Source organism: Ranitomeya imitator, chromosome 1 (assembly GCF_032444005.1).
Source record: "Ranitomeya imitator isolate aRanImi1 chromosome 1, aRanImi1.pri, whole genome shotgun sequence".
In the NCBI taxonomy this organism is placed as follows: domain Eukaryota; kingdom Metazoa; phylum Chordata; class Amphibia; order Anura; family Dendrobatidae; genus Ranitomeya; species Ranitomeya imitator.
This window is the reverse complement of record NC_091282.1, coordinates 329,481,778-329,498,316: the sequence shown is the minus strand read 5'-3', so window position 1 is coordinate 329,498,316 and position 16,539 is coordinate 329,481,778. Positions and strand designations below refer to the sequence as shown.

The following is a 16,539-nucleotide window of genomic DNA, read 5'->3' as shown; positions in this document are numbered from 1 at the left end:
ACTGTTTGAGGGTGTGCACAGGTGTCTTTTTATACTGATAACAAGTTTAAACAGGTGCCATTACTACAGGTAATCAGTGGAGGAAAGAGGAGACTCTTAAATAAGAAGTTACAGGTCTGTGAGAGCCAGAAATCTTGATTGTTTGTTTCTGACCAAATACTTATTTTCCACCATAATATGCAAATAAATTGTTAAAAAAACAGACAATGTGATTTTCTGGATTTTTTTTTCTCAGTTTGTCTCCCATAGTTGAGGTCTACCTATGATGTAAATTACAGACGCCTCTCATCTTTTTAAGTGGTGGAACTTGCACTATTGCTGACTGACTAAATACTTTTTTGCCCCACTGTATGTCTGACATTTGTGTGGTTCTCCAAGACTTTGAGGACTCCACAAAGATGGTGAGCGGCGATGACAATCCTGCTCCTATGCCTACTTAAACAGTCACTGCTCACAATTAAACATGATGCTTTGCATGCGGACCAGGTGAGGATGGAGGAAAAAATAGCAAAGCACAGAGTGATTGTAGCCAGCCCTGCCTCATCTCATCTGCTCAGCGTTGATTGGGTATCAATGAGGAGGTAGATGCTGAAGAGGATTAGCAGAAGCTGGTAGCTAGTGCAGCAGAGGTTAGTAGGCACACAACCTTCATCCCGTTTCTTTTACGTGGATGAGCTGATGATGCAAATGAGGAGGAAGAGAGGGAGTATTTGGAGATGGAGAGTTGTCATCATGATGGAGACAGGGATGTGCTGTCTGTGTGGAGCTTGACAGATATGGCCGACTATATGTTCCACTGCCTTTCCCATGACCCTCACGTTACATTCATCTGGACAAAAAAGAATACTGGTTGTAGACCCATGCTACAAGGAGAACTTTGCATCTCTTCTTCTTGAGGTGGAGAGATCTTCTAAAATGGTGCTATACCAGAAGGCCATTGTGGAAAATATGTTTGAAAAAATTCTTACCAGAGAACTCTAGCAGCAGTGGTCAAAGGTGTGGGCCACTTTCATGACACCAGCCTAGCGCCCAGGGCCTCATAACCGTGTAGTTTTGACAAGGAGGGAAATTATTCTGCGACTTCAACTATTCAGTCTCAGAGTTGGACACCTGATATGAGCTTTCCCTCTAAGCATTGTGCTGCCCTGCCAGTAGTGTCTTGTCTGAGCAAGTTTTTAGTACCAGCAGGGTAGGGTCACAACAGACTTGCGCCTTCGCTTGTCAACAGGGAACGCAACTCTGATTAAAATGAACAAAGCCTGGACTAGTCCTGACTTTTCTACACCACCAGATGACAGCAGCACATAAATTGTTTGTAATATTCAATATTTTAATGAGGCCCGCCAGTTGTTGCCTTTCAGGCATCTATGAGTGAACCTCCTTATAATTTCTGTCTTGCTTGGCATTTTTTTTAAAGTTTTTATGACTTTCAAAATACACTTTCAAAATATTTTTGTTCAAAATGTTTTTATGGATTTGATGACTCATCCATATAGTTTAACATGGTTATTGATGTATTACGGTGGTGTTTAAAGCTTACAGAAAGCTTAGAAAAATATTTCAGGATTAAATTACTCATTCATAGAGTATTGTATGCTTTCTGTCACATTTTGATTGTATACCACAGTACAAAAAATTTAGCTTGCTTGTTCATATTTCTTACCCATACACTATTTTGTGTTCTGGGGTACATTTTTGACTAAAAAAAGTTTAAAAATGTTGTTGGGTTTCATTTTTCAGACATACAGTATTACATATTCTTGGGTACATTTGGCTAGTACATTTACATAGTATATAACCCTCAAAAAAACTTTATAAAAAATTATCGGTATTATATTGCTCATCCATGGGGTTACAGTTTGTGGCTATATAAACCTCAAAAAACTTGTTCAAAATTTATTGGTATTATATTGCTGATCCATAGACTTTTACATATTGTTGTGTAGATTTCAGTGATATGAAATGTATCGGTATGATATTACTCATCCATAGACCATTCTTTGGTATGGAGTACATTGCCTTTTGATATATAACCCTCAAAAAACGTATTCAAAATTTAATCAGTATTATTTTGCTCATCCATATGGTATTATATCATTTTTGGTACGGTTCGTTGCTAAATAACCCTCAAAAGCCCTGTCCTTCAAACCGCACATCCAAAATCTTTCCACCTCCTGTCGCCTCCAGCTCAAAAATATCTCCAGAATCCATCCTTTCCTCAACAATCTACTAAAATGCTTGTGCATGCCCTCATCATCTCCCACCTTGACTACTGCAACATCCTTTTCTGTGGCCTCCCTGCTAACACCCTTGCACATCTCCAGTCCATCCTTAACTCTGCTGCCCAACTAATTAATCTCTCTCCTCGCTATTCCTCCGCTTTCCCCTCTGCAAATCACTTCACTGGCTCCCATTCCCTCAGCATATCCAGTTCAAATTACTAATACTAACCTACAAAGCCATCCATAACCTGTCTCCTGCATATATCTCTGAACTAATCTCCCCATATCTTCCCTCACGTAATCTCCGGTCCTCCCAAGACCTCCTTCTCTCCTCCACACTTATTCGCTCCTGACCCAACCGCCTCCAAGACTTCTCCCGAATATCCCCCATCTTCTGGAATTCTTTGCCCCAATACATCCGACTATCAACCACATTCAGATCCTTCAGACGGAACGTGAAAGCCCACCTCTTCAGGAAAGCCTACAGCCTGCACTGACCCCGCTGCTTCCTCACCACTACCGAAGCTACCATCTTACCAACATCGGAGCTTCTACAACCCTCAACCTATTGTCTCCTTCCCCACCATCCTGTAGAATGTAAGCCCACAAGGGCAGGGTCCTCGTCCCTCTGTATCAGTCTGTAATTGTTAGTTTGCTTACTGTAAGTGATATCTGTAATTTGTATGTAACCCCTTCTCATGTACAGCACCATGGAATCAATGGTGCTATATAAATAAATAATAATAATAAAAAAAAACTTGTTACAAAATGAATCGGTCTTATATTGATCATCCATAGGGTATTACATCTTACATTTTGTCGCTATATAAGCCTCAATAAACTTGTTCAAAATTTATATTGATTGTATTGCTCACCCATAACCCTCAAAAAAACATGTTAAAAAAAGTATCAGTATTAGGCTGCCGTCACACTAGCAGTATTTGGTCAGTATTTTACATCGGTATTTCTCAGCCAAAACCAGGAGTGGGTGTGAAATGCAGAAGTGGTGACGTGTTTCTATTATACTTTTCCTCTAATTGTTCCACTCCTGGTTTTGGCTTACAAATATTGATGTAAAATACTGACCAAATACTGCTAGTGTGACGGCAGCCTTATACTGTATTGCTCATCCATAGATTATTACAAACTTTTAGGCTGTGTATACACGTTGCAGATTTGGTGCATTTTGGTCATGTGTTTTTTGCTTGGATTTGTACAGTAACAAAACCTGAAGCAAAATCTGATGCCAAGCAAAGAGAATGAGTAATCTGACGTTTCATGCACACATGGAGTATTTTTGACTTGCAGATTTGCTGTAGAAAATAATCTGCTGCATGTCAAATCTCTGTTATTACCTTTCGTTTTTCACAATAGATTTCTCTCAAATCAATCAAAAAAGCACCAAAAATGCTGCAAAAGTGCATCAAAATGCAGAGATGCAGAAATGGTGAAATAATGTTACTTAATGTGTGCACATACCCTTATCAGTGTTATATTGCTCACCCATAGACAATTCCATGGTATATAACCCTCAAAAGTCCATAGCCTTTATGAGTCTAGGAATACCAATACATGAACATTTGAACATAACGTGAATTAGGCCCTCTTATATGTCTAAAACAGGGTGTATCAGAGTTCTTGCTTCCTTCATAAGTTACACTGAAATTTACAATTTTTTTTATAAAAAAAATCAATGTTGGTCTACTTAAATTATATATTTTTAAACTGCTTTTTAAATTTTGCCATATATAAGTCATTAACATTTTTTTCCTGTAAAATGCAATTTCTCGTCAGTTTAGAATGTTTTATTGTCACTAGCGATGAGCGAATATACTCGTTACTTGAGATTTCCCGAGCATGCTGAGGTGTCCTCCGAGTATTTTTTAGTGCTTGGAGATTTAGTTTTCATCACCGCAGCTGAATGATTTACATCTGTCAGCCAGCATAAGTACATGTGGGGGTTGCCTGGTTGCTACGGAATCCCCACATGTAATCAAGCTGGCTAACAGATGTAAATCATTCGGCTGCTGCAAGGAAAACTAAATCTCCGAACACTAAAAAATACTCGGAGGTCACCAGAGCGTGCTCGGGATATCTCGAGTAACGAGTATATTCGCTCATCACTAATTGTCACTCCTTAAAGTGGAGTAAAACTGTGACACCATTGTTCTTTTATGCAAATTGCCCCTTCACAGAGAAAGAGGGCTTAAACTCTGTAGTGCCATCTGTTGGAAATAGCGATCCTATAAGTCACAATTGTTCTCAGCAGCAATCTGGGAATCAGAGATGCTTCCAGGGGTCTTCCCCATGCTGTTCTCCTTCCATTCAGTAATAATCTCAAAAAGTAATATCGGCACGAGGTAAATACAGCAAAATCATAAAAAAAAACTCAGTATGTATATAAAACCACTTTTTATTAATTAAAAGCAAGGCAACGAACCCAACCAATAGTGACAAATAACCAAATAACCAAACCAAAAATGCAAAAAGTGCTATAAAAACACCATAGAACTAATGGGGAAAAGCTATATAACCCTAGCCGAGGTACCTATATCCACCCCTACCTAGCTGCAGAGGTAGACACCCTAGGGGGGAATGTTGTGGCGCCCCCGCTCCACGATGACTGTCCCTAGGGGCCCTAATGTGCCCTGCAGCAGCTAATGACAGCCTCTTCCCAGAAACTACAGGGTCCTCTAGCACTATACATAGATCAACTGTGCTAGGGAAGACCTATATCCCCAAAAGAACAAAGTAAAACATAGACACCTATGGCGGTAGGTAGAAGATGGTGGATACAATAGATAATAATCGCTAATAAGTGGACTATTAGAGGTAGCTCACGTTTCAATGGATGCACTGCTACCAAGCAAAACTTCCTGATTTATACAGACAGGAGCACCCGTGCTGTGTTCCCCTGATATACCGCCAGTCTGTATGAAAAACTCCAACAGCATAAATCACTCCTTATGTATTGATATACATGGAGACCATCAGTACTCATCTGTCGGTATGTCCACTGAGCTCCACACCACCGCCATCTAAAGTAAATGCCTCAACGCGTTTCGCCTGCCACAGCTCATCAGCAGGCTCGATAGTATGATACGTAGTGTCACCTATGATAGTGGATAGTCTCCTTCCATTCAGCACTTTTCTCACCCATTTGAACCTTTTCAGTGCTTCCCAGACCTCTTTGTAGGGTCTGCTGGAAAAAGCTTGGCTTTCCCATTGACTCCCTTTATACTCTTTACTTGAAATGAGCATGCAAGTATTAGGAATTGCTCGTTTCGAGCAATGAGCACCCGAGCATTTTAGTGCTCGCTCATATCTACTGATAATGTAACTAAATTAGTTCTGCCAGGGTTAAACACAGTCTGCATTAGCATATGTTCATCTAGAGGTGAATTTGGGTTGAGTTCATTTTTGTCTATTGACCCTCAGGTATAGCAGGAGTCTGTATTTTGCATTATATGTCTACTGCATGTGCTATTCGCTCTTAATTTACACAAAATACTGTCATTGATGTTTACATTGTGTTTTATGCACTTCAATTTCCAACGTTATCTGAAAGAATTTCTTGATGCTGGAACTTTTTCTTTTTTATTTCCAACAACAGAGAAGAAAAATCAGCTCTCAAGCTGTCAATATGAGAATGCTCTAAACGAATTGGTCTGAATACTCAATAAGCAGTCACTTTACAACGACTTGGATGTACTACACTTCTTTCCCTACATTCTTTTTCCCATCAATTATGAATTTGATACAATTCTTTAGTTGCTTTGAGAGTGCTTAATCATCTCAGGGACTTCTATACTCTGCAACTTCATCAACTAACAACTTCCATTACATTTTTTCCTATTTTTCACAATAAGTGTTCCAGATAGGGTTATGATTGGTAATTATTTTTAGGAAATTTATGACTGAAGTATGTTTTTGACTTGACAATTTATGAAAAAAAAAGTTAAAAAGTATTTTAATCTTGCATTTTCTTATAAACCCTGCTTATGAAGCAACTTCTTTTCAAAAGATAAATTTAATTTTTTAGTTTTAGAATGAATGCCTTTTATCCTCATGGAACCTCAACAGTCCATGTATTAAGGATATTTTAATAATTCTCAAAAGAGACATCTAATGATGTAAAATAAATAATTACTATGTTTTCTCTTAGGGAGCGTATAAAGATATGATTTATTGGGGGTCAATAACACAGAATTGTTAACTCCCAAAATATTAACTCCCTAGCAATGCCCACAGTTTTTGGACTGCCCACTGGCTTTTAACAATTCTGGTTCTTACAGACCCTCCCCTAGTCATTAGATGAAAATGGTCTGATGAACCATTGTTTGTCAATGAACCAAAAAACATTACAGTCTACATTGTCCAATATTGGATTTTTTTCTTCTTGTCTATTACTATTTCCCCGGGTGCACACCTAGAGACGGAGTGACGACCATTTCCATTTTCCCTATTTTTATGGACGGTCAAGGAATTTTTGGACTATTGACAACCCTACACATCTGGTCCATTGCTCAGAGGACTAAAAGCTCATGATATAGAACTGCAATATACGTTAAATAAACCCGTTTTCAACCGCTCATATGCAAGAAGTTATTTTCAAAAGGGCACAGAACAGAAATAAAAAAATAAGTTCTTATTTGAACTATACAGTATTTCATTGAGCCGTATGCTTCTGGAAACCTCCGGGGACAAATCAAGTGGACCTGTAGGCCCATATTTAGCCAAAAAAGGGCCAAAATAAGTTATTTTTTTACTACATTGAGAAAGTATGCATCGGGGTTACTTTTTTAGCTGTATAAAATAGCGCAACAAACACTAGATGCCATACAGAGGCATTTGCTAGCATTCTTCCAAATGATATTCATATTACTCCAGGTATTTTAACTACTGATAAGAGTAAAATAGTCAAGAAAATTAGAGTTTGGATATTTTTAAATCGTCTACGCTGTATGAAAGTTGTTCTTTCAAATAACAAGTTGTTACAGATAAATCCAGAGCGGCTGGATACTGGTAACAGTGCTTTAGGGAGGACTCTGTAGGATTAAATGTAAGCACTGTTCTTTTGAATAGAAATGACTAATTTCCATGATTTTGTCACTTGCTTCAGCAACGTATGATTCATGATTCTAGCATTTTGCCATCTAGGGATGTTTTATCATGCATTATAGTGACAGAAGTGAAAAATCTTCTCAAAAACATATTGGAAAGTAACTCGCCGAGTTAATGATATTGCTTTAGCCTGCTATTTTACTTGCTACACATCTAATCCTACCTTAACATTTGCTGAAACGCTCTTCCCATTTCAGAGCTGTGTTAAAAAACAGTGTAATTGGATGTGGGTTTTTTTCTGTGCAGGTTTGATATGCAGTTAGCTCAATCTATTGGAGAGGCAGCATTTGAGAAGAGCTTACGAGAGAAGGTGACTCAGGAGAATACATCCTGTCGATGGGAAGTTGGCAAGCTTCGCCAACAGTTGGAGGTGAGATTGTGAAAAACGTTTCTGACAATTCATTAAATTGTCACCCTCCCTAAAGTAAATGGCTACCTTTAAGCCCAATACTACAGTACACATGTGCATAAAAAGTTAAGTACATTAGTAAATACATTTAATTACAATTTACTGAAAGCAAATTATGGAAAATACTATTAAACTGTATGTCTAAACACAAATCTCATAAGTCTTAAAGTCTTATGCATAATAGAATAAATCTACTACAGTATACATAGTTTTCTATAAATTCCTACATATTCGTTTCAATGTAATTAAACTCTTCAACATTGAAATTGCAAAACGAAGAAGGACAAGCTATAAGGTTACACAAATCAAGGAAGTAGCAGGTGTTCCTAAGATCTACAAATGATTACAGTTTCAAGCACCTAGATCCAATCTGTGGCATGTGGGGTGTCATAAAAGCCAGATAAAGAGGGCTTTTTTTAATCAAGTGTAGTGGCATGATTACACTATGAGTCCTGTTCATTGACTTGCCAGTTATCACTACTTTTGACAACTTGAGAGGGATAGAATTCTTGAACTGAGAGACCTTGGTTTACCCCTACACATATAGATCAAGGTGTCAGTAGTGCACTGTTCCGCACTGTTCAAAGTTGCATATCCCAGTTGTGTGGAAAACAACAATGAACTGAAATTACAGCAAAACTAGCACAGCTCATGGATGGATAGTCAGATAAGAAGAATGGCACGTTGTAATCCATTCTGTACTGCAAGTGAAATTGGACATCATATCAAGTCTAATACATTAAACAATGTCTACAAAAAACATCAGAAGGCATTTGCATGATATTGGTCTATGAGCAACAAGATCATATAATGGCATTCCATTGACCTAATGTCACCACTTTCAAAGACTATCACGGTGAAGAGCTAGATGGAAGAGGAGGCTGGAATGGAGGATTATCCTCTTCAGCAATGAGGTCCACTTTGGTCATGGATGAAATGATAGCTGAAGACTAGTCTGGAGACCATGTGAGCAACACTATAAAAAGGTCTTCACCAGGGAACATCCCACTGCTCTTACTCTATAGTGTGAAATGGCATAATGTACAGTAGTCAGAACCCTCTAATCTTCATCTCATGTACTTGATGTTACATTGATTTCGTCAACATGACAGTGTCAGACCACATTTCGCTCTTGGTACGTTGAGCAGCTGCATGGCCTAAACATGTTAATATGGCCACCAGTGTCTCCGATCAAGCACATCTGGGACGTCATTAGTTGACAATTGCAAAAGGAAATGCCAACAGCGGATCTTGATAATTTAAATGCCTAAAGGTACCGTCACATTTAGCGACGCTGCAGCGATCTAGACAATGATCCCAATCGCTGCAGCGTCGCTGTGTGGTCGCTGAAGAGCTGTCACACAGACAGCTCTTCAGCGACCAACGATGCGGGTCCCCTGGTAACCAGGGTAAACATCGGGTTACTAAGCGCAGGGCCGTGCTTAGTAACCCGATGTTTACCCTGGTTACCAGCGTAAACGTAAAAGAAAACACACTACATACTTACATTCCGGTGTCTGTCCCCCGGCGCTGTGCTTCTCTGCACTGACTGTGAGCGCCGGCCGGAAAGCACAGCGGTGACGTCACCGCTGTGCTTTACGGCCGGCCGGCGCTTACACAGTGACACTCGCTATAGAGTCCCTAAAAATAAGAAATAATGGTTTATCTATTACATTACTTAATTCTCTTAGTACTCGTGGGTGTATGCCATCCGGACCCGGAGATTTATCTATTTTAATCTTATTTAGCCGGTTTCTCACCTCTTCTTGGGTTAGATTGGTGACCCTTAATATAGGGTTTTCATTGTTTCTTGGGATTTCACATAGCATTTCATTTTTCACCGTGAATACCTTGGAGAAGAAGGTGTTTAATATGTTAGCTTTGTCCTCATCATCTACAACCATTCTTTCCTCACAATTTTTTAAGGGGCCTACTGTTAGGGGTCGAGTTCCTGCCTCTGCACAGGGGGAATCTCGGGCCATCTCCGCTGCGGTCTCCCATTCCTCTCCTGCCGCAGTTGTGCCTGCTCAGCGGAGACGTCAGTCCAAGCGTCTTGCTCAGTCCCACTCTGTACAAAGAGTTACTGCTGCCTTTCCTGCTTCTGCCATTGAAGTCAGTGCTGGGCAGCGGCGAGCAGACGCTTCTGCGACTAAAGGTACCGTCACACTAGACGATATCGCTAGCGATCCGTGACGTTGCAGCGTCCTCGCTAGCGATATCGTCCAGTGTGACAGGCAGCAGCGATCAGGCCCCTGCTGTGCTGTCGCTGGTCGGGGAAGAAAGTCCAGAACTTTATTTGGTCGCTGGACTCCCCGCAGACATCACTGAATCGGCATGTGTGACACCGATTCAGCGATGTCTTCACTGGTAACCAGGGTAAACATCGGGTAACTAAGCGCAGGGCCGCGCTTAGTAACCCGATGTTTACCCTGGTTACCATCCTAAAAGTAAAAAAAACAAACACTACATACTTACCTACAGCCGTCTGTCCTCCAGCGCTGTGCTCTGCACTCCTCCTGTACTGGCTGTGAGCGTCGGTCAGCCAGAAAGCAGAGCGGTAACGTCACCGCTCTGCTTTCCGGCCGCTGTGCTCACACAGACAGTACAGGAGGAGTGCAGAGCACAGCGCTGGAGGACAGACGGCTGTAGGTAAGTATGTAGTGTTTGTTTTTTTTACTTTTAGGATGGTAACCAGGGTAAACATCGGGTTACTAAGCGCGGCCCTGCGCTTAGTTACCTGATGTTTACCCTGGTTACCGGCATCGTTGGTCGCTGGAGAGCGGTCTGTGTGACAGCTCTCCAGCGACCAAACAGCGACGCTGCAGCGATCCGGATCGTTGTCGGTATCGCTGCAGCGTCGCTAAGTGTGATGGTACCTTAAGTCCTGCTTTTCTCATTCTGAGCATGCCCTGAGTAAGATCTCTCAGTGGAGATCGAGGGTCACATGGTAGGAAGGTCCTATTGCTGCTAGGACTAACTCCTGCTTTTCACACACTGAGCATGCCCAGGGTAAGATCTCTCAGTGGAGATCTAGGGTCACATGCTCAGTTATGGCAGTCTCTCATTGGTCCTTCTAGGAAGGTCTTTTTCTTGCTGCAGCTATATAAGGCTCGCATGGCCGCACGGCCATGCGCTAGTATCAATGCATGACATGAGTTTTGCGCCACTGTGGTCACGCTTGTGTGTATTCAGGGATTAGGCTGAAATAAGCCACTAGAATACCGGATATTGGGTTGGAGTGATTCATGTAAGGGCAGATGTTTGAGAGAGTGCGTTCTGGTTTCTACCACCGAGATACCTGCAGATCTTTCTTCCCTTCCCAAATCCTATTGGTCCTATGCAGACGTCTTCTCCAAAAAGGCTGCGGAGACCCTTCCACCTCATCGCCCCTATGACTGTCCTATTGATCTCTTGCCTAGAGCAGAACCTCCTCGGGGACGGGTCTATCCCCTCTCCCTCCCGGAGACAGAGGCTATGTCCCAATACATCCAGGAAAATTTGGCAAGAGGATTCATTAGGAAGTCAGTGTCACCTGCAGGGGCTGGGTTCTTCTTCGTGCAGAAGAAGAATGGAGAATTACGTCCTTGCATAGATTACAGGGGTCTTAACACCATCACTGTTAAGAATAAGTACCCATTGCCCCTGATTTCTGAGCTCTTTGATAGGCTACGGGGAGCAAGGGTATTTACCAAATTAGATTTGCGGGGTGCTTATAACCTGATTCGCATCCGTGAGGGGAATGAATGGAAGACGGCGTTTAATACCAGGGATGGGCACTATGAGTATCTGGTGATGCCCTTCGGGCTCTGTAATGCCCCAGCCGTCTTCCAAGACTTTGTCAATGACATCTTCCGGGATATGCTCTCCACCTCGGTCGTAGTCTATCTGGATGATATTCTCATCTTCTCTCCAGATATTGACTCCCACCGGAGAGATGTTGGCAGAGTCTTCGACCTCTTACGGTCAAATTCCCTCTATGCAAAGTTGGAGAAGTGTATGTTTGAGCAGGAGTCTTTACCTTTCCTGGGCTATATCATTTCCGCCCAGGGATTGGCTATGGATCCTGCCAAACTACAGGCTGTGATGGACTGGCAAGAACCCCATTCTCTTAAAGCGGTGCAGCGCTTTATGGGGTTCATTAATTATTACCGCCAGTTCATTCCACACTTCTCAACTTTGGTAGCTCCCTTGGTAGCCCTCACCAAGAAGGGAGCAAATCCCAAATTGTGGTCTGAAGAGGTCTCCAAGGCCTTCTCTTCTATTAAGTCTCATTTTGCTAGCGCTCCCATCCTACATCGTCCCGATGTGGATAAGTCGTTTATAATGGAGGTGGATGCCTCATCCGTTGGTGCAGGAGCAGTCCTCTTCCAAAAGGATGCTCAAGGTCGGAAGCATCCTTGTTTCTTCTACTCCAAGACCTTCACACCAGCGGAGAGGAATTATTCCATCGGGGACAGGGAGTTGCTAGCGATGAAGTTGGCTTTCTCGGAGTGTAGACATCTCTTGGAGGGGGCTCACTTTCCCTTTCAAGTCTTCACGGACCACAAAAATTTGTTATATTTGCAAACAGCCCAGCGGCTAAATTCTCGCCAGGCCAGATGGTCCTTGTTCTTCTCCCGGTTCCACTTCACCCTCCATTATCTCGCTGGGGAGATGAACATTCGCGCTGACGCCCTCTCTCGCTCTGTTGTGTCATCTGAGGAGGAGGAAGGGGAGCCTCGGCTTATTGTCCCTTCTGAGAGCCTGAGAACCATAGCTTCGGTTTCGCTAGAGTCTGTGCCTCCGGGCAAGACTTTTGTACCCATTTATTTGCGACCGGAGGTTCTCTCTTGGGCTCATTCGTCCAGGGTGGGTGGACATTTTGGGACAAAAAGGACATCTGAGCTGCTGGCGAGGTCGTACTGGTGGCCACATATGGTTCGTGATGTCAGAGATTACATTCAGGCATGTGTCTCCTGTGCCAAAAATAAATCTCCTCGACAACGGCCAGCAGGGTTACTCTATCCCTTGCCGGTGGCAGACAGGCCCTGGGAGATGGTCGGGATGGACTTTGTGGTGGGTTTGCCCAAGTCTCGTGGCTGTACCATCATTTGGGTTGTCACCGATCATTTTTCTAAAATGGTGCATTTGGTCCCGCTTCCACGGTTACCTTCCGCACGGGCCTTGGCAGCGTTGTTCATAAAACACATCTTCCGCCTACACGGTATGCCGGACAAAATTGTCAGTGACTGGGGTCCCTAGTTTGCGTCTCGGTTCTGGAGAGAGCTTTGTCGTCTTCTCAGCATTGAGTTAAATCTCTCTTCCGCATATCATCCCGAGACGAACGGGTTGGTAGAGAGGGCCAACCAGACCTTGGTCACATATCTGCGACATTTTGTCTCAGCCAGGCAGGATGACTGGGCATCCTTGCTATCATGGGCAGAGTTTGCGCTGAACAACGCCGTGGCCGACTCCACTGGACAAATCCCATTTCTCCTTAACTATGGTCAGCATCCGCGGGTACCTGTGCCTATGCCCATGTCTTCCGCCGACTCCAGGGTGGCAGACTAGGCTGTGGAAGCACGGGATATTTGGGACCGCACTCAGGATGCCATTCGGGCCTCCAAGGAGAGAATGAGGTCCTCCGCCGATGCACATTGGCGCCCCACTCCGACCTTTGCTCCTGGCGACTTGGTGTGGCTCTCCGCCCGTAACATCAGGCTGCGAGTGGAGTCCACTAAGTTTGCACCTCGCTACTTGGGTCCTTTTAAGGTCCTCGAACAGGTTAATCCTGTGGTCTATCGTTTAGCCCTTCCGCCACGCCTGGGTATCACCGACACCTTTCATGTGTCCCTCTTGAAACCCGTATACATGTCCCGGTTTTCCGAGTCATCTGCTGGGACATCGGGTTCGTCTACGGACGATTACGAGGTGAATGCTATTTTGGGGTGCAAGGTGGTACGTGGTAAAAAGTTTTATTTGGTGGACTGGAAGGGTTATGGTCCTGAGGACAGGTCCTGGGAGCCTGCTGAGCAAATTCAGGCTCCGCAGCTTATTGCTGCCTTTGAGCGTAGCGAGGTCCAAGGAGGGGGGGGCCCTAGGAGGGGGGGTAATGTTAGGGGTCCCGCCTCTGCACAGGGGGAATCTCGGGCCATCTCCGCTGCGGTCTCCCATTCCTCTCCTGCCGCAGTTGTGCCTGCTCAGCGGAGACGTCAGTCCAAGCGTCTTGCTCAGTCCCACTCTGTACAAAGAGTTACTGCTGCCTTTCCTGCTTCTGCCATTGAAGTCAGTGCTGGGCAGCGGCGAGCAGACGCTTCTGCGACTAAGTCCTGCTTTTCTCATTCTGAGCATGCCCTGAGTAAGATCTCTCAGTGGAGATCGAGGGTCACATGGTAGGAAGGTCCTATTGCTGCTAGGACTAACTCCTGCTTTTCACACACTGAGCATGCCCAGGGTAAGATCTCTCAGTGGAGATCTAGGGTCACATGCTCAGTTATGGCAGTCTCTCATTGGTCCTTCTAGGAAGGTCTTTTTCTTGCTGCAGCTATATAAGGCTCACATGGCCGCACGGCCATGCGCTAGTATCAATGCATGACATGAGTTTTGCGCCACTGTGGTCACGCTTGTGTGTATTCAGGGATTAGGCTGAAATAAGCCACTAGAATACCGGCACCTCCGGTGAGGAGATTGTGTGTTTGGTTACAGGGCCCCGGCTGAAATAAGCCACTAGAATACAGGCTCCACCGGTGAGGAGATTGTATGTTTGCCTCCTGGACTGCGTGACCACAAGCTGCTATCTGCTCAGCAGTTACTGTGTATTCCTGTGGAGTTTAACAGGACACAGTCCTTTCCTTATAGCGACTCTGTGAAGCAACAGAGTTCGCTTCTACCGCTATATCGTGCCGCTGTTTGCCAGCAGCAGGTTCTATTCCTGCACGGTGGACCCCGGGCTGCGAACGCACCAAATAACATCTCTATATTTACTCGGTGCGTTCCGCCAGCCCTAACACCTACATTTTCAGTTTTTATTCTTTTACTATTGATATAGTTGAAGAACAGTTTGGGATTAGTTTTACTCTCCTTAGCAAAGTGCTTCTCTGTTTCCTTTTTGGCAGCTTTAATTAGTTTTTTAGATAAAGTATTTTTCTATAGTGCACGGAAAGGTGAGGGCTCAGCGCCGGAGCCTGAACCAAACAGGGGAATCCAACATGTGTGTACTCTTTCCAGTAAAAAATTATTTTATTATGATATCCTGGATGGTTGTACCGGTAAACATTCCTTTTCCCTTATCATTACATGGATATCTCCAGGACTGTTTTTTCTGTACAGGAATCACTAGGACGTGTGAAGGACCCCTTAGAGGCAAGTGCATGTAGGCGTTGTACAGGAAGGTGATAAAATGTTGTCCCAGCTACGGAATTTTTAAAATGTAAACACCCTTTGCAAACCATTGTTTTTTCTAGGGGAAGGCATAGCTACCCAAGCACCTCCCCTGCAGAACCAGCCTTTGAGGAAATAGTATTACATGATGAGCATTGAGAAGAACGATAATCCTCGTAATATGGCTTGGCTTATAGAGGTGAAGTTCTAGCAGCTTCTCCCTCTACGATTTTTCAGGAATAAGGAAAAAAAAAGATGGCTTCTCATTAAATAAATACTCTGGGTAAAACAGTGATACACTGTGCTGAGAATGGCCTAAGGAATCATAACAAAGTCATTCAAAGAACATCAAAGAGAAAGTCCAAATGTCATGCAGAAGAAATGTACTTTCCAATTTATTCTGCAAAATGAATGGTCATAGGTTTATGCCATGATGTTTCACTAGAATTTGGAGCCTCATCCTTCCAATAATGTCTTCTCTTTTTCTTATCAATAACACTTTATTTGGAGCCACAGCCAAGTCGTTCAGATAGAAGCCTTAGCATTTAATTGGATTTGTCGTGCTGGATGTTTCCTTTGCAATAAAGTGCACTGTATGGGTCACAGCTATGGGATCCTTATACATCACTCAATAACAAGGGAATGCTCCATCCTCACTAATTTGATACCTTTCTTGAGAGGGATAGGAAGGTTAGGTGATTCCACCAAGGCAGAGTATTACTCTAATAAGGGAGTGAATAACTATAGCTTTTCCAGAAAAGGTTTTGCAGTGAATAAATAGCACACAAAATAAGTGGTTATTATTAGCAACTCGGGTGTATGCGTAGGACAAATTGGAAGTAAACATCACAATGTGACCCAGGTTTGACAGCAAAATGTGATGCAAGACTGGATGTGATTCCAATAATAGCACTGTATTAATAATTCATGGAAAAATCGAAACTTCCTTGGTGTCCAAGTGTCTAAACAAAACAAGGCCATAAATATAACAAAACAAGGTTCTCTAGGTTCACATTAGCGTTTCCCGACACAGCATCGGGAAACGCTGCGGCGACGCATGCGTCATGCGCCCCTATATTTAACATGGGGGGGGGCGCATGGACATGCGTTGTGCTGCGTTGTGCGACGCATGCGTTTTTTTGCCGCAAACGTTGGGCGCAGAAGACGCAACATGTTGCATTTTTTTTGCGTCCAAATTTCGGCAAAAAAGGGTGCATGCGTCGCAAAACGCAGCGTTTTTGCGTGTGTTTTGGTGCGTTTTTATTTACGTTGTGCGTTACATCGCCGACGCAGCGGCGCACAGCGCAAATGTGAACGTAGCCTAAGTGTTACTACTACACGAAAAGCTGATTAAAGAAATGTTATTGGTTCAAGATTGGGATACAGTCCCATAAAACATTAAAAGGAATCTGTCACCAGGTTTTA

The 16,539-nt window shown here is 43.2% G+C and overlaps 1 protein-coding gene across 1 annotated transcript in view; it reads left to right on the top strand.

Moving 5' to 3' along the window:
- Nucleotides 1–16,539, top strand: part of MYO18B (myosin XVIIIB) — a 1,113,366-nt gene that overhangs the window by 677,279 nt on the left and 419,548 nt on the right. The window contains exon 30 of the mRNA XM_069750613.1: nt 7,593–7,716. Coding sequence (XP_069606714.1) covers nt 7,593–7,716 — 124 coding nt within the window. The remainder of the gene's footprint in view (nt 1–7,592; nt 7,717–16,539) is intronic.